The sequence below is a fragment of the Macrobrachium rosenbergii genome, chromosome 39 (genome assembly GCF_040412425.1).
Source record: "Macrobrachium rosenbergii isolate ZJJX-2024 chromosome 39, ASM4041242v1, whole genome shotgun sequence".
Taxonomy (NCBI): domain Eukaryota; kingdom Metazoa; phylum Arthropoda; class Malacostraca; order Decapoda; family Palaemonidae; genus Macrobrachium; species Macrobrachium rosenbergii.
The window spans coordinates 21785764-21805322 of record NC_089779.1 but is presented as its reverse complement, the minus strand read 5'-3'; the positions used below and the strand labels follow the sequence as shown (position 1 = coordinate 21805322).

The 19559-nt window shown below is 36.3% G+C and overlaps 1 protein-coding gene across 1 annotated transcript in view; it reads right to left on the bottom strand.

The window, feature by feature from the left end:
• The window catches only part of LOC136825821 (tachykinin-like peptides receptor 86C), a 229338-nt gene that overhangs the window by 102771 nt on the left and 107008 nt on the right, over positions 1 to 19559 (bottom strand). The window contains exon 4 of the mRNA XM_067082777.1: positions 16245 to 16379. Coding sequence (XP_066938878.1) covers positions 16245 to 16379 — 135 coding nt within the window. The remainder of the gene's footprint in view (positions 1 to 16244; positions 16380 to 19559) is intronic.

The window sequence follows — 19559 nt, the reverse complement described above, 5'->3', positions numbered from 1 at the left end:
GGCTATTAGAATTACACACACACATATATATATATGTATATATATATATATATATATATATATATATATATATATATATATATATATATATATATATATATATATATATATATATATATATATATATAAAATAGCTGATCGTGGAAAACTCTGAATGAGAGTTGATCATTTACCTTAGAACGGAAGTAACATGTGTGTTTTTGATTAACATTTATTTAAAGCAATGAATTCTAGACAGACTTATTAGTCACAGGAAAGAAAAGGATTTTCAGTGACTGTACACATACTTTACACGACAAAAGAATTCAAAGGAGATGCAGGAAAATTTTCCTAGGTGGCCCTACTCAGCTTGACACTGAGCGAGTCCCATGCCAGCCTGCTGCCATTCAGAGCCTCATTCTCGCTACTTTGCACGGTCGACACGATGGTGTATGAACCTACATTCCCAACACTCCATGTTTCACACCAGTCCAAATTGTTATCCCATGGCTGGATCTTTGCCGGGATGCTCAGTAAGTAAGGTACCCCGGAGGGCGTGGCTACAGGTTTGAAACTTATGTGAAAACCTTCCTTGGATCAAATGAGGGCCACATGCAAAATTTTGTCTAGGTCAGTCAAGTGGTTTGGATTTCTATAGAGCACAAGTTTACACACATACAAGTGTACAAGTTTAGTTACATTCACAGACACGCACACAGACACATGCATACACACACACACACACACACATATATATATATATATATATATATATATATATATATATATATATATATATATATATATATATATATATATATATATATATATATATATTTATATACGAATGTTGAATTTACTACACCTTGAAAATCACTTAACCCACGGGAAATTATATATATGTGCACCTGCTGTTTATAAGTGGTGAAAATTCATAACTGACCAAGTATTAAATCTCCCTATTCAGTTATAAAGCGGGAGTTGGGTTGACATTGATTCTAAGTGGAAAAAAGGAATATGTAAGGCAGAATGATCAAGTCAACTGTTTATCACTGTATCTAAACTAAATGCCTAAGTTCGAATCCTAAGCAGGTCTGATTTACTTATAAACTCCAATTCCCCTTGGGTTGAAGTTATTCATTTGGTATAATGAATTCAATATTAAGTGATATTTGTGAGTATAAAAAAGTCCATATCTATAGGGAAGTAACATCCTCCACACACACACAAACAGACATGCATATACAGGATGTTTCGAAATTAGAGTCCCCCCCTCTACAGCATAAAATAAAATTGAAATGGACAAAAACAAAAGTAATTCAGAACAGATATTTATTTAAATTTCTCTCTGAGTATTTAATATTTTGTGTGGCCTCCATCTGCCTGTACCACAGCCTGCATTCTTGAGGGGTATGATTTCAGCAAATCGCAAAAAACCTGAGGCTCAAACTCCATTTCTCTGAGCACTTTGATCACCTCTCCTCGCAGGTCGTCGAGGCTTGGTATACCATCGTAGTTCACTGTGCGTGCTTCAACACGATCCTTTAAGATGCTACCAATGTTTTCACACACATTAAGGTCAGGGGAGCTACCTGGAAATTCACTTGACGAGAAGAAATCGATATCACTGTTTTGAAGCAGCTCTTGTGTCTGAAGAGCCTTGAAACATGGTGCCTTATCATGCAAAAATGTGACTTCTTCAACAGAAAAAACATTTTCAGGATCTTTGAGGAAAGGAAATACTCCACCAGTAAGCACAGTTTCTCTGAAATATTCGCCATTCCATGACTGTCCTTTTTCTTTGATGATCCACATTAACCGTTTGGCTGTAAAACAGAGAAAAATTCCCAAACATTCAGGAAATTTCACAACTTGGCGATAGCGCATGTCATCGTTGATATCATCCAACTTTACAGCCCAAATGATGCAATTTTTATGATTTGGTTTCCTGACTGTGTAAATGAAGAATTCATCTGATGCGGCAACATGGAGAAAGTCAGCTTCATCCCAGTCATTAAGAAATGAACCACAAAACCATGCACGGTCTTCTCTCAGTTGCTGAGTGATGTTGGGATTGCTGATAACATGAAATGGCTTGATACCAGATTTTTCCATACAGCACTATAACTTCTCTTCTTTCTCCTTTTTGTTTCTAGTTAAGCGCCAATTTACGTAAAGACTTTCTTGGTCTACCCACTGCCTCAGTTATGATGTCTTTTGACTCCTGAGAAAGGACTTCAGGCCTTCCAAGATTCTCACTCTTTTTGCGATGACAGTCATATGGAATTTTGTTCCAGTTTCTTTTAACAAAGATTCATCTCTTTTAATGTATTTAGTTCTCCAGGAACGTGAAATGAAGGATGCCCCAGCATCCCTGGCCTCTCTGAGGGTTATAGCCCGGATTCGGTCAATCCATCTGGTTTCCTCCGAGTCGTTAGCCATGGCTGTATCTAACTCCGTCACTCAGTCTGAAAATACAAGAAATGTAAAATGAAAAATGTCTTAATAGAAACTTAAAATAATGTACTTGGAGATAGGCTATAGCAGAAAACTTCATAGCTTTCCATTTGTTCGGTGGGTGGGGGGGGGGAGCGGCTCTAATTTCGAAACACTCGGTATATATATATAATTATGTGTGTGTACGTGTGTATGTATTATGTATGTATGTATGTATGTATGTATGTATGTATGTATGGATATCTGTATGTCTGTGATTATACCTCTTCCCCTAAGAAACGGTGGTTGCAAAGGAAAGTATTACTAAATTCATTGCAATGTTCGTTTTTTAACTGACGAATGAAGACCAGTTCTCTGAGCAGATATATCCACAGCATCAGCCGTCTCATATGCTAGCATTAAAAGCTTATCCTTTGTGAGATGAAACCCGTTTCACAATCCATCATTCGGCTCTATTTCGTATAGAAAGACACGTTTTCAAGGTACTGAAGCCCTTCCTCTAACACCTCTTGTGGTCTACCTTGCCAGTGTTTTCTGAGCTTCCTTCTCCTTCCCATTCCTTCTTTCCGTTAGCCTATCGATCTTCACGCTCTAAGTGCGATAAAATTCTGAAACCACTCCAGTCCAGTTGCTCATCTATGCAAACCCTTCAATTCTTCGTCGCATCCCTGTATTTCTCACAAGTTTCGACGACTAGAGGTCATGCAATGAAAACAACGTTAATATCTTTGAACAGACGGAAGTATCTTGGAATTCTCCGGATATCAAAGCAACATAATTATTTTTTCATAAACTTAATCGTTGTTGCGACAATATTATTAGGCAATCAACTGTACAATCCCTCAAGGACTTAAAAGGATGAATTTCAGGGGAAAACTGTTAAAACTTTTAATATCGCTTATCACTGCAATCACTGACATTTAAGGTTAGAGGATTTCTCTGACCGACAGCCTTTTTTATGTAAATGATATTTTAACAAAGAGGAATTGGCATTTTACATTAAGCTATTGGTTTTTTCCTTTGATCGTACCAGCGTATCAATCAGAGATAATTGCATTAATTTTATGTGCAGGTATCTGGAAAGAACGACTCTGTCCGAATTCCTCATATTTGATCAACGAATGATATTGAAAGAATCCACCATTCGAAGGCAGGCCACTGTGAATTTCCCATTCTCAGCATAGGCGGCTTCCAAGGATACCTTTTTATAAACCATTCCATCTCTCGATTTGGGTATTCTTAACAACGAGTTGATTCCTGTTTTTATCAGTCAATATCGCGCAATGCAATCTAGCACCTTTCTATGTATCTTTATTCCTATAAAAAATTAGAAGTTGTGCTTGATTTATATATATATATATAAATATATATATATATATATATATATATATATATATATATATATATATATATATATGTATATAAACGTATATATATATATATATATATATATATATATATATATATATATATATATATATATATATATATATATATATATATGTGTGTGTGTGTGTGTGTGTGTGTGTGTGTAACTGAATCACGAAAATATGGAACGTAATATATATATATATATATATATATATATATATATATATATATATATATATATATATATATATATATATATATATATATATATATATATATATATATATTTCATAGCTACCATAATTCAAGTAGTACTCAAAGAAAAACTAATTTTGTTCTAATATTACGAGTGGCTACAATTTAAACAAGTGTTTATTCATTATATGTAAATGTTACTTACACAGATCTACAAAGCTCTTAAACAATGTTTCATCATAAAGACAAAATTATTCATATTTTTTTAATAATTCAGATTCCGGGGATATCCATTAGTATGGACAAACAATTGTCGGTATTTTTCTCTTGCTGGGAATCGTTTGGTGTGACCTTAGTGTTGGGATAAGATTGTGTGTGGATGTTTGTCACAGCAGAACCTTTATTTCTCGGATAACACAACATCGCTAGAAGTACCTATTTCCATTTTCTCCACGTATGTTTTTTTTGTTTTAATTCACTTTGATCGCTTGTACCCCCTTTGATCTTTTGTTTTAACAGGATTTCCATTCGTGTGTGATACTTATAATTGTTTCTCCTCTTTCTTTTTGACCCTCGCTGTTCTGTGAATTTCAAAGGGGTGTTATTGTTTCGTTACTGAAGGAAACCTGACAGAAATAACCTGAAAAATTACTTTTTCTCTGCGAAAGTTATTTGAAGAGTGATTTTTAAGGTACTATCCAGTATGCAAGTCATTTTGAATTCACTGTCGAAACATCACCTTCCAGCTATTGTGTAATCGTGAATAAGGAGATTTCAGGCAGGATGAATAATCATTTAAAACAGCATCATCTGTACATCTTGTCTGTAAACTTAGTAACACCACTCGAAATCTTTTCCATTCCCGACCGCGTTTTTGTTTTTTTTTTTTGTTTTTTTGTTTTTTATAAAATATGGGAAGGGCTAACAGAAAAGGTGAGATAATACTTTCTTGTGGTACCTACTATTTACTGCAAATTCACTTGACAAGATCCCATCAGCATTAGCTTTGCAATTACTTTATTCATTGATTATTTCATTTAGCTTTATATATTTAACCGAAATAACATAGTGACTCAAGGCCTTCCATAATATTGCTTTGTGGGCACTGTCCAACTCCTCGTAATCATAAGAAGCCATCAGAAAGGATATTTTTTTTTATATTCCATACAACGATGCACAATGCCTTAATACGTTATTTCATCAGTGTCTTCCTCCAGCCTACCCAGAATAAGCCCACAGGTAATTTCCATTACAACCGACGCAAATGAAATGTCTCTGTAGAAGCCTTTGCTATGGCTTCCAGTCCCAATCAACATACTTAGTTTCCACTCCATATTCTGCAGAACAGTCTGATTAATATGTGAAGTATCATTTCAGCTTAATCTGATATACTCTGCAGTGATTCAATTATAACGTGGTGTTTTTCGTCTGCTTTTCTTATCGATACCACTTCATAAAATTTGAATTCTTTCATAAAAATAGTTTTGTCTTAACCTTCACGGATATCAATCACATTGTCTTCATATATATATATATATATATATATATATATGTAAGTATGTATGTATGTATTTTTTCTTTTTCTTTCACTCCTGGATATTTCGTTAATAGAGGGCTACCCTAGCACTATAGTCTATTTTTTTTTAACCTGTTGTCCGAATCTCACAGTTTTGTTTTCACACTGTTTCAGAGTTGTAATTATACGGTCATAGAGCGAGTTAAGAGCTGAGTTATGTTATGTTATGTAAATACCAGTTGTAATAAACGTAAGTATTAAGAACTCACATACCGAAATAATATATATATTTAACAATTATGAAACAACACTTACCGAACCCGTAGACTAGAAATATGTTTCAAACGCATGAACTTTAATATTTCATTTCCAGCTAGATTTTAGCGCAATCTTGTCATTAATGGTTTAGCAATAACCAAAACGTATTAATTGTACATTGCTGAAGGTTCTATAACGCATAAGTTAAAAAAATTATCGTAGAAATTTAAGCTTGGCCGAGAAGTTGAGGAGGTGGAATTGTGGGAGGAACAGCCACAGGATTGATACAAGGTTGACGCACTTTCAGCGGGAGGTTCAAATCTGTGTTGTGGTGCTCTTGTGTCCCTAAAATAAACATTAAGATGTTTACATATCATAATGCTAATTTTTTTCACTTCAAAAATACTGCAGACGGAATGTCATTAATATTCTAGGATATGTATAAAGGCAAATTGAATATGCATTGAATTTATGAATGCATTTTTTCTAGCTAGTGTGCTACTCTCCGCTATATAAAATTTCAGTAAATTGACTGTTCTTCAAATAGAGATTTTCAGTTATGTCTTTGCTTGGTGTTTGAAGTTCCTTCATGTGTGCTTTGCTCTTGTGGCCATGACTGAAATAGGTGAAATAGATAGTGAGGCACCTGTTCGATAGTCGATTCTAAGCTGGATAATTCTGGTTGTATGTGGTATGTGCAGACGACAACTCACTGGCTGTTCCCCCCACAACTCCACCTCCTCAATTTCTCCGCCAAGCTTAAATTTCTATGATAATTTTTTGTTCTTAGGCATTATAGAACCTTCAGTAATGCACAATAAACACATTTTTTTTTTCCAAACCACTAATGGCATGATTTCGCTAAAAATCTAGCTAAAAATTAAACAAAGTCCATGCGTTTGAAACATTTTTCTAGTCTACGGCTTCGGTAAGTGTCGTTTCATAATTGTTAAATATACATATTTCGGCATGCAAGTTCTTAATACTTACGTTTATTACAACTAGTATTTACATAAAATTACATAACTTAGCTCTTAACTCGCTCTATGACCGTATAATCACAATTCTGAAACAGTGTGAAAACAAAACTTGAGAGATTCGGACAACAGGACGTCCATCCAATCAGCGGCAAGCAGCTAAGTGCAAGTTTGCCAGGTAAAAAAAAAAAAAAAAAAAAAAAAATAGACTCTAGTGCCTGTCCTTGAGTACATGGCTTTATTTCTTCTTGAACTTTGTTTAATTTCACTATCTAGATTTTAGTGTTTAGTAAGTTTTACTCTGTGTGTCCATCTCATTCCTGACATTTGTCTACCTTTTGCTTTTATCTATTTTTTTTTATTGTATTCTAGGGCTCATCCGATATCCAAGGTTCCAACTTGTTAGCCCATATTCCAGTACTCCTTTTCCAGCAGACTAAGGGCAGCTTCAGTTCTCAATTCATTGTCTGCTCCTTCTCAGATATGCTTTCTAGAGGTGCATCTCTTTTTCGAAATCATTTGCAAAAGCCTCTTGACGTTCATCTTCGAGAAGCTTTACTGTAAGAAACCAAGGCACTCTGTCAGTATTTCTTATGCTGGGTGGCACTGACCATTTGGTGATTATTGCCGACATCTGCTCCTGTAGCTGTAAAGTTTCCTGTTTATTCTCTCTTTATTAATGGCTATGTTTTAGCATATCTTCAAGATTTCCTTACGAAAAGGCAGCAGTGAGTTGCTGTTGGTGGGATCTTTACCAAAGCGACAACTGTTGTGTCTGGAGTTTCACAGGGTAGTGTTCTTGGTCCGCTGTGATTCTACAGTAGGTGTATACAAGTGACGTGGTTGTTGGCCTGGGAAGCAAGATTGTTCTGTATACCGATGATACAACACTTGTGGGTGTAGTAAAGTCTCCGCTTATGAGAACTGAAGCTGCCCTTAGTCTCAATTGTGACATGGAGCAGATTAGTGAATGGTATAGTCTGTGAGGTGTGAGGCTGAACCCCAGTAAAATTAGATCGCTGTTGACTATTAGATCACGTAGTGATTTTGCACCCCATACTCCCCTTCAGGTGGATAGGACTCTGCTTTATGAGTCTGAAGCTCAAACCATATTTGGCGCAACTTTTGACTCCCATCTTACTTCTGAGAAACATGAAATGAAAGCGTCAGTAAATTCTAGGCGGAAGTTAGGTATTGTACATAAGGCCTCTTATATTTATAACAGTGATGCTATCATTGCAACCTGTTTCAGGTCATTTGTTCTTCCTTTACTAGAATACTGTTCTTCAGAATGGATATCTGCCTCTGCCAGAGATTTATCTCTCTTAGACAATAGTTTCTGGTTGTAGGTCTCTATTTCTTAACATTAACAGTTATGATGTGGACCTTATATGGATGGTCTCTTGTTTGTGAATTTTTCATAAATTGTATTTCAACAGAGAACTTTCACATTCACAACTGATCTTTGATATCCTTTTTCTGCTATGAACAAGAGTTGCTGAACAACAGCATTAATACACAGTAAATGTGCCCCGCTATCGAACTTCCAGAGGCCCTATTTTCCTCACACCGTTGGACTATACAACAGTCTCCCTGAGGATGTTGTGCAATAGGAACCTCAAAAGTTCAAGCGAAGATGCAATGCAATATGACCCGAAAGCAATTCTTGTATTTTATAATTTACTTACATTTTTTCTTTTTATTTATTAATTTGTGAATTTATTTGTTCTAATAACTGATCTCTTCTTTCTGTATTATTTTAATTTTACCTTATGTTACTTTTGTCAAATGAACACCATATTCTTTGAAATCTTGAATTTCAAGACAGTGGCCCCTGTGGGCTTGTTAGTAATCTATTTGATTCTGTAGCTTACATGTGTAGCTGTCCGGTTGTGTTCATGGATATCCTTTTTTTTGGGAAAAGAGTATCTCCAATTAGTAAATTATGTGTAGCACGGAAATTGATGAATTGCACAATATTCTCGTTTACATTCTCTCTCAGGTCTTCCTTACGCAGTACATCGTTCAAACCGTCACTGTTTCTTCTAAATTTATCATTCCTATCACCAACAGTTCATCCAAAATAGTCTGTAATTCTTTATAAAATTCGTCTTTTATTTTTTCAGAGTTCATTTGTTTGTGCATAACACACTATGATGATCATACTGCACTGTTTTTACTTCAGTCTTCCAAGCAGTAATCTGCTGCTCTCTCGTTCTATTAAAAAATTCAAACCGCACATCAATACGTCGACGCCTTCTTGAGTTATAGAAGCCTGAATTTTTATTGCAAATATTGTATTTGGTGTTAAGGTCACGCCTACTTCTTTACCAATCCCCTTTGCTTTTCCATTAATTCCATCCACTCTCTTCCCATTTATTTGTAATGTGATTCACAAAACAGTTGAGGTATACCGCTCCCATTTCTTGAATTCATTTTCTACCTGTTCTGTTTTTTTCAATTTGATCTAGGGCTCTCAAATTCCAGTTTCCTATTTTCAATTTATCCTTAGCATTTATAGACTAGGAAATTCTTAGCACTTCCGTATGAATGGATTGCGGATCATTTCAAAATTGTGCCTAGCAATTATTGTGTCAGAATCCATGGAGGATTGGCTAAATACACTAAAGGATAGCTAGTTCCTTGTAGTGTGCAGTTCCTAGCTGACTAAGACCACTGACTTCCGCCATTGCCTACTGTTTTTAACCAAGGTTATCCACCAGGTGGCCAGAACTGAAGAAGAGGACAGAACACTCAATGCCTTAACCTTATCCATTATCCCACTGCCAATGATTTCTGATGCTAATCCTGCACAGATTCAATTTTCAATAGTAGATTTAGCCTTTACCTAAATAGGTGTCACCCCACAAGGCAGCATGTGCTTGCACCCTGAGCTCAGGGCCTCAACCCAGGCACTACCTGGATTATACGAAGTGGCTCTAAAGAAAAATCAAACAATGATCATGGCCATATTCATTGTTTATGCACTGAATCAAGCATACACCTATTGTCCAGAAAACTTCAGCCAGTTCACACTTCTGCATGAAGTGCTCATCAGCAGCACAACGATTGTATTACACATGCTAGAACAATAACCTCTCTCAAGCATCCTATTAACCTTCCTGGGTATCCATCTTCCACCTTTTTTTCTAAAAATGTCGAAATATACAGGATTTTCCATATCTTCATCATATATTTACATTCTCACAATTTCAGGACTTCTTACTGCAGACATACCACCCCATGACTTCACCTCAATGGCTTTTATTGTCATCTCTTTTATGTTCGACATCTACACTTAAATTCCACAAGGGTATTAGCGCAACCATCCCGTCAGATATACCAACTACTACCTCAGTGGACATTCTTCTCATCCAAACCCTTTACAAAGATCCTGCTGCCTTCCTCGCTTCAACTATGTGACTAACCTCCACTCTCATCCTATTACCATTCGCTACAATGACCACAAAAACCTATGCGAATTAACCAGTGCCATTCAGCCACTACCTGTGCTAACAATTATGTCGCTATTTTTCTGACTTCTGTTTCTTAATACCTTACTTTAATTTTCTCCTGTTACAGGTAGTTTCGAACTCTTTTTACCAGCCTCTGCAGCTTTTTTTATTTTCAACACCTAAAATTGCATGAGATCGGCAATTCTCTTTTATGTTCTCTACCGCCAAGCTTTGGAATTCGTGCTGTGCATCAGGTTTTGCTGATCCCTAAAGTCTTTCGTCTTTTGAGACATAAGTGATTTATTTCCTTTTGGAGACAGTCCCCACCCTAGTCTTGCAGCTCCCCCCCTCTTTTACGCAGTTCCTTTTGGACTTTGTAGAACAATATCTCAGTTTATGCATTTTTAAGGGTCTTCTTTGCAACATTATACTACTGCACAAATCCCCCCTTTACAAAGCTTCTCATACCAGTGTATAAATATTCCTTCAATTAACATGTATATAGACTTCCTTTGGGTTGAAGAAAATTTACAACAATAGTTAATTTATTAGCAACATCATTCCCGCTAAAATTCGGTATTTAATAACGATTTCTATCGCTTTTCCATAACATCATAAAATTTAATTCCGTTCTCATCCTGGAAATAGCGTTTCGTGCCACATACTTAATTTGGCTTCTTTCCGTCTCTGAAGCAATAGCAACTTTCAGTATCGTATGAAATAACCCATCAACAACCCCAGCGTCTGCAGCGTGTTGGCTTCGGATCTGACCTCACGCTTCATTGGAAAAGTAATTGTACCAATAAAAACGCCCTATCTAAGGTCTCTTAGTGAACGAAGAGTTTGGATTTGATTGTTTTTCTTTTCTAAGATTTTTAACTAAATTGCCCTAATGTGTATGCCAGTCAATCATATTAGAAAATAATTCCAAATGCAGCGGTAAAACAAATTAGAAATATGATAGTAACCGGTTTTTCGGTTACTATCATATTACTATCATATAAAAACCTGTTAAATCTTCCACCTAATTGCTGAAAACATTTTAAATAGTCATGATAAACGCAAGTTCATCCTACTGGACATTTTTTTATTCTCTTATTCTGAAAACACTCTACTGTGTCAAGTTGAACACATGGTCTACAGCCAAATAAATTATTAAACTATAAAATTTTGTTCCTCCACACAATACAATTCACCCACAGTAATAAGAGAACCATAAAGCCTCCTCGAGCCGCGAGCAGAACCCCCCCCCCCCGCCAAACAATCTGTCAGACTTGCAGCCAATGGGAGAGCTCCTGGGATATGACCGACCAACAAAAATCGCTTTCCTTCTTTTGTAAACCCGTTTTCGGGTATAAATATTCCCTGCATGTACTCACTGGGTCTTGCTGCTATAACACTTCCTCTCCCAATACCCCTTTTCATTTCTGGCCCAGTGGTTAGATTGGGCCGAATGGTATCAACAATGAGGGCATGGTTCACACCATAAACTGTTCTTGCACGAACTGTTAATTATCTTTTTTCTTAGAAGAATCTCAATCATCAGTTACGGGCTGCTGAAGAGCAAGAGCCCGTGCCAGCACAAGGCGGGCTAAATCTACAGTAAGTAGTAATGGTAGTAACCCTGGCGCCATTCACCTCCTTCAGGGGCTGCTGAGGCTCCGGAATAAAAATGAACTTCGGTAAGCTGCCTTATAATTTACTTGTTGAAACGAAGAAACTTATGCGCCGAGTTGAGAAGGCGAAGTATAAGCTCAACAGCATACAGAGTGCCATTCCTTTCAACGAATAATAATGATAATAAGAGGCAAGCGATATTTCTAGGAATCTGATTATACTATCAGTATTTACTGAGATTATAAGTCCTTATAATTTTATTTACCATATTTTGAGAGCTTTTCATCACAGGAAATGCAGAATTTGTTAAAATAGTGCAAAAGGAAAAACAGTATACACAGTCCATACATTAATAATAATAATAATAATAATAATCATAATAATAATAATAATAATAATAATAATAATAATAATAATAATCATAATGTATGAACTGTAGATGGGAGAAGCAATACAAATGAAAACTTGTTTGAGAAGTATAGCTTTTGTCTACGGTCGATGGTAATTAGGGTTGCAGGCCACCAACTCCACTTACGAAAAACTCAAGGTCGGTCTCAAGAATATTCGAATATGTATATAGGTCTTTTTCAGTAAAGTTCACCATGTCCCTGTTAGAATTTTTAAAAAATTGTGTTTATAGAAGTTAGTCAACCGTGGTGAGTCGCTGCCAGGTCGACAAGTGCATCGTGGCAATATATCCTAAAAAACTTGCTGACAAAAGGAAGGTTGGTACCCTGTGAAGACACTCCCTCCACGTGGGGAAGGCGTATAATCGAATATAAGAATAACTACTGGTAAATCTTTCGACAGAGCGAAGATTTGGGCAGCGATAAAGAAAAGGATTCCGAATGTTGATTGGGATTAAAGGCTTAAGAATCGCTGACCCAGACATCAGTAGAGGGTAACTTATGAGGCCATCAGTAAAGGTTAACACGTGGAGATTGTATGCAGATGGATCCTGGACGCAGAGGAGTGAAATGGTAGGACTTGATTACAAACGAGCTGTTTCGAGAGAATTTGAAAGAAAATCCCGAGAATGAAATGAAATGAAAACTACACTGGTGGTACATTTTGTGTATGTGGATTTCTATAAGAAAAGTCAAAGTATCAATCGAGGATGATAATGCGGAATTTTGTGGCGTGTTTAATATACTGAAGGAAAGATTAAGTAGGAGAGAAAACCTCAAAATCAGGCGGACTGCTGTTACAACTGATGGCGATGATGATGACAATCATTAGATGCAAACTTTCAATAGAAGATGATCAGAGGGAGAGTGATGGTTAATACAGGAAATTTGTGGATACAAACTACCAAGATCCATAAAAGGTATACGAAATCGGAGGGCTTCAGATAAACCTGCAGAAATGTGGAAACACTTTACCGTCTCTGGCCATTTAATAGTAATGACCATCAAGAGAACTTTCTGTCCTTTGTGTTTACAAGCTATCTCTTTTAAGATAACCGTTTAGTCAACCTTTCTCAATTTTTTTAAGAAATATTAATTTATAATTTTTTTTATATTAAACAAATCTGTATTTTTAAAAAGATACAGATACCAAGCACGTGGCTCTAATGTCTGAGTCAAGCCTTTGTCTTTTAACAGTTTAAATTGGATGCTGATTTCCTTAAGCTTTAAGAAAGAATGGACGATCCTCTCCCTTTTCCGATCCTCAAGGGATTTAAACAGCCTCTCTCTCACGGATGGTTGTTCCCAGATTTTATCTCAATGGTAGAATTAGCATTTAGATTAAATCTTCTTTACTACTGCTAAACTCAGCTAAAAGGGATAACCTAAAAAGGGAATATCCTCCTTAAGCTGACAGGTCAAAATGGGTTTATGATTAGCGGCGATGACCTGATCTCTTTATTCTACTTTAATACTCGTGCGAAGGCATCTGCAATTGTGACCCGTCATTCAGTCAGCCAGTGGACCCCCGGACGCTGCCACGCTACTTTCCAAAGCTCTCGTTCAAGAAATTCGGTGAATTATGATATTAGAAACAAAAATTGACTACCCATAAAATGTATAAATTTTTAAACGAGGCACATAAGTGATAAACTTCATTCTAATGGTGAAACTAGTTCAGGTGCAAGAAAAAGAAGATTAGGCCTTATCAAAAATACGACGAAAGTTAAAATTTAAGTTATGGCTCCACTTGGACTGGAGATGAAAATCAGCCACTTCCACTGTGTTTGGTCTGTGGATGCAGAATGTCAAACGAGTCGATGATTCCTAGTAAGTTAAGCAAACATTTCCAAACGTCATATTGCAGCCTCCAAGGAAAAGACGTAAGTTATTCTAAAAAATTAGTTGAGCAACAAACGAAGCAAACAGTTGTTATCAAAAGTAGAGCAACATTATCTGAAAAATCTCAGACTGCTTCTTATGAAGTCTCGGAAATAAGTATCTTAAAAAAATGAAATCTCATACTATTGCTGGATCCATTATTTTTTCCGCATGCAAAAAGATGGTTAAGACTATGTTAGATGATAGAGAAAAAGAAGCAAGCAAAATTCCGCAGTCCAATGATGCTGTCCACAGACGTATTTTGGAAATGTCCAACTACGCTGAGGAGAATCTGTGCAGTATATAATAAGCTTCAGAATACATTCTTTGCAATTCAAGTTCATGAATCAACGGACATAACCAACAAAGCGCAGCCATTGCCATTTATTCGCTTTATTGATGGAGATGAAATGATAGATCAGTTTCTCTGTTGCAAAGGATTGACTTCCATTACTGAAGGTGAAGGCATTTTTCATGTTTTGAATAACTATTTTGAGAAATGGAATTTATCCTGGAACTCGCGTGTCGGGATTTCTAGTGATGGAGCTCCATCAATGGTAAATTCTATTAAAGGTCTTGTATCGTTAGTAAAACGACAAAGTGCAAGCACTATTACGACTCATTGCTTCTTGCACAGAGAATTCCTAATGGCAAAAACGCTGGGCACTAAATTGAAATAAGTTTTGGATCAAGTTGTAGTAATGGTAAATTAAAACGAGACCAGTAACAACTCGTATATTCGAACTACTTTATGAAAATATGGATTCGCAACATAAGCGCTTACTTTTGCATAAAATGGTTATCAAGAGGTAAGGTACTCTGTCGTGTACTTGAACTTCGACAAGAACTACTTGCATTTTTTTAGAAAACAAAAAAAAAAAAAATTAAAGGGACTTTTGCGAACTTCTTGAATGTGAGTTTGGATCTCAAAGTTGGAACACAAGACTGAAATACTTGAATACTCTGAACATATCTATGAAAAATGGAAATGAAACCTCCTCTCATCGGTCGACAAAATAAAAGCATTCCGAAAAAGCTAATGATTTGGAAAAGGAAAGCAAGTTCAGGCTATTTGGAAATGTTTCCTTTGGTTAGAAAAGTATATGTAAATGATTTAATCCCTCTAATAGTGGATCATTTAACAACTATGGAAAGTAACCTGAGTTGTTATTTTCCACCCATAAACAGTGAGCAATATGGTTGGACTCGCATTCCTTTTATTGACGTTCCAACTGGTGACGTTGGCTTGTCGTTAACAGAAGAAGAGATGGCTACCATATTTGCTGATCGTTGCTTAAATATCGAAATAAAGAGATGCGCATTCATCAGTTTTGGATTTCCATCAAAGAGGAAGATCCTTCAGTAGCTCGGAAGCATTGAATGTGAATTGGGATTTTCTGCACTTGCCAGAATTACATGTACAAATAGATAAAAGATTAGATGCGCTGATGAGGAAATAAGAGTTTGCTTGTCACATGTAAGGCCTAATATTAAAAAAATTGCCATTTTATGGGTAATTTTATGTTACTGAAATTCAAAGTGCGCCCCAGAGTTTTAATTACTCTACAAATGTGTCATGAAGTAAAAAAAGCTTGAGAAACACTGGTCTAGGTTAAAACGAAGTCAAAACTATTTAGTAAATACCATCTACAGTCTTACGTAAATTCTTAGCCTCACCCACTTTTAGCAGCACATATAAAAGAGAATAATCTGTTTTTTTTTTTTTTTGTACAAAATATTAACTTTCTCCTGTTCTTCTGAAAACTTGATAATAAGAAATCGAAGGTTGAATGTATACTTCACCAACCACTCTCGAAAATATTTGCTCTCTAAAAATCCTATATTTTCAGGTGACTAGATGAGACGTCTATCAAATAATCAGCAAAATATTTATGGTAAAAAAAAACTGAACATAAAAACTATCTATTCAGCTTTCAGTGTCATTGTGGAGTGAAGCATTACATTACTATCTGAGTGCTAGAAGGCGGGAACTTTTAAGGAAGTAAGTGAAATATTCATGCAAGAAAGAAGTTTATTTGTACGAAAAACAAATGTAAAACGTTAAGAAAATTTTGAGAACACCGAATATATGTATGTTGAAATACAGTAAAACTATAACGTTTCATATTACCTGACGGAGACTGTGTCAGAATACAGGATGCACGGGAGTGCAAGCAGCATTGATGAACTCCAAATGATAAGAATGAAGATCCTCGCCGTCGTCTTGGACATTCTTGGCTCCAAAGGCTTCACTATCGCTATGTATCTGAAAGCAATCAAGAAAGGATTGCTTCAATAAAATACAATTTTGTTGTCTCAGCATATATATATATATATATATATATATATATATATATATATATATATATATATATATATATATATAGTCACAAACGCCTTGTTAATTAATTTGTTTTTTATTTTTCTTCTTGATTTTCAAATGTAAGTTAAAATAAATTTTCCATTTCACATGTATAAGTAATGTATATTTAGAAAGAAGTGCTAGTTGTTTTGAAGTTGTCAGTCAAACGTTCCCATGCCTTCCCCTCCCAAGTTCAGCTAATGCAGGTGTTTAATGAGAAACTAACGGATGACTGTACCCGAAGTCACTACTGATCTGATCTGACCGTAGTAATCGCTGCTCTAGGTGATAATTTCACAGCCACATGCAATTACTGCGACCCTTTGAGAGTTGTTTCCCTAGCCACTATTGTTCTCAAGTCTCCAGCCAATCTTGTCACTTCGCACTCTGAGGAGTTTCCCACCTATTTCAACTACCTACCATGCCACACCTGCATCCCCGCCTACTCATCCTTGACTCTCCCATCTAATTATCAGACCGTTGCTACCTCTCCTCCTTGAACCTTTCATTGGCTGACTCTCGTTGAGAGTCAGGTACAGCAAGTTCCAAAAGTGAAGCTACATATTTCAGAGGATTTCGTTCGAAATTCACTAACTGGCAACTACAACACATAGCTGAAAAACTGATTTTTTTTTTACATTGAAAGCTCCATCAAGCAAAATAAAGCTAACATATGATGCACAAATAACAAATCTATGATATTTATAACAATCATAAGAAAAAATTACGGTAATAGTAAGTATTTCAAAGTACAGTAATTGCTTCAAACTACAGAAGCGAAACAATTTGAAATTTTCGTTCAGCACAGGATTACCAACGTTACCGTTGTATATTTCGAGCAATGTGGAAACAAATATTTAATATCATAGTGTATTATCAATTATTTTAGCGAAGATGCATAAAACCATGCTGGTATCTATAGAATATAAGGGGAAAATCTCCGTAACATTAAACATAATCAACCATGAATGCATCTAGATTCAACAGAGAAGTTGGGTGTGGTTGGTAGTTCTGATTTTAGCTTTCAGGACCCGACCATTCGGACTCTACTTCAGCTTTGGCTTCGGTTTTGACCCACGACACAAACATAACATTATCTACCACCAGCCGTTTCCTACTAGGGTTGGGTGGGACTTTGACCCAGTACCCCGATAGCCAGCCAGTAATATTGAATAAACAGGTAAACCAGTTCCCTCCTTCATTATGTTTGCAATAACTGACAGAAAGTAACCACTATTGAAAGGGTAAACTTGATTGCAAACAGGTTTTCTGTTACAAATACAGAACCGTTACAAATACAGAGGGCTTCTCCAAATAATAAAAGTGTTCCCAAATCATTCAAGTCTAAGATCCACCAAGGCTGACCGAAAACAACTGAAAATTCATCTATCTGACTTTCTCACTTCCTCTGCCTTGGCTTAACCCCAGACTTCCTCACTCCCCCTGACTTGACTTAGGCCTAGACTTCCTCACTTTCCTGACTTGACTTAGTTCTAGACTTCCTCACTTCCCCTGACTTAACTTAGGCCTAGACTTCCTCATTTCCCCTGACTTGATAATGAAACCTAATTAATGGAAAATCATGTTTACAACCATCTAGATATCCAAACAACTCAATTTATTAAATAATAAGCTGGAAAATATATTTTCTTGATTTTTTAAATAGGCCTAACCATGTAGTCATGCTAAACGTGCATATAACTTGGATTTCGTTTTTTTTTCTATACCAACTTGTGTCTTATTTATATTTCATTCAGTCAGATGCTAAACTTCTTTGTGCTTTTTCAAAAGAAATCATAATAACTTTCGATATGACGCTATAAAAGTAGAAAGTTAATTTACAAATCACATTAGGCCAATGCTTATGCACTCAGTTCCTGCTGCCAGTCAATGGTGAACATTCGATATCAAACAATAAGAGTTGCAGATGTTTCTACAGGGAAATTCTTTTTTTTGGGGGGGGAATTCTTTTTTTTTTCTTTTAATAAACAATTATTGAACTAACATTGACCATTCACTGGGGAAATACCTTCTGTAGTTCTACAGTTAATCACTGATGTTTATTATCAGATAAAGAGGATGACAATAATTGGAATAAAATATACTAACTGGCAACACCACAAGTTTCTAAAGAAGTACGATCAATTTTGAAATTTGTAGCTTCACTTTTGGAATTTACTGTACCTGGCCGGATTAACGATGTGCCCTGAGAAAAGGACAATGGATGACCCCATTAAGAAGAGGCTGTCAGAAATGTCAAAAAAAGTATACCTTAGTTTAACCAGACCACTGAGCTGATTAACAGCTCTCCTAGGGCTGGCCCGAAGGATTAGACTTATTTTACATGGCTAAGAACCAATTGGTTACCTAGCAACGGGACTACAGCTTATTGTGGAATCCGAACCACATTATACCGAGAAATTTCTATCTCCAGAAATAAGTTCCTCTAATTCTTCACTGGCCAGCCGGACACTCAAATGCGAGCCCAGTAGAGTGCTTAGCAGAGAACTATACCGACCCATCCAACGAGGAACTAGAAATGTCAAAAACACAACCGCCCTTGGCGCCTATTGTTATATATATACAGGCTCCGACGAACCAATCTTTTGCTAGTCACTCCTGAGGCATCACCCTGCTAGTTACTCTTAAGACATCACCCCACTAGTTACTCCTAAGATGTCACCCTGCCAGCATACCCTCCGTTAGTCACTCCTGTGATGTCACTCTGTTAGGCGTCACTCTACTCGTTAACCTGACGACGTCATTCTGTACAGAAGTTTGCCTAGCGACTGATCGAGCCCAACTTGATGTCCCTCTTTTGCTGTCACGTTGAATATTGTCTTATCCAGCTGCTTACCCTCTGCGAGCTGATGTCTTGCTAGCCCATCAGTGCCCTTATACTTTGTGTTATTTCATTTATGATGGGGAACCCTAAGTGGCACCGATTCCATTGACACCCTACTGCAGAAACCTGGCTCTATGAGCATCACGTTTTGTCCATGGACTAAGGTAATGTGATTGGAAGTTGTTTGTCGGCCTCACCAAATTTTATCTTAAGTGTTTTCCACCTGTTATCCTATTCTT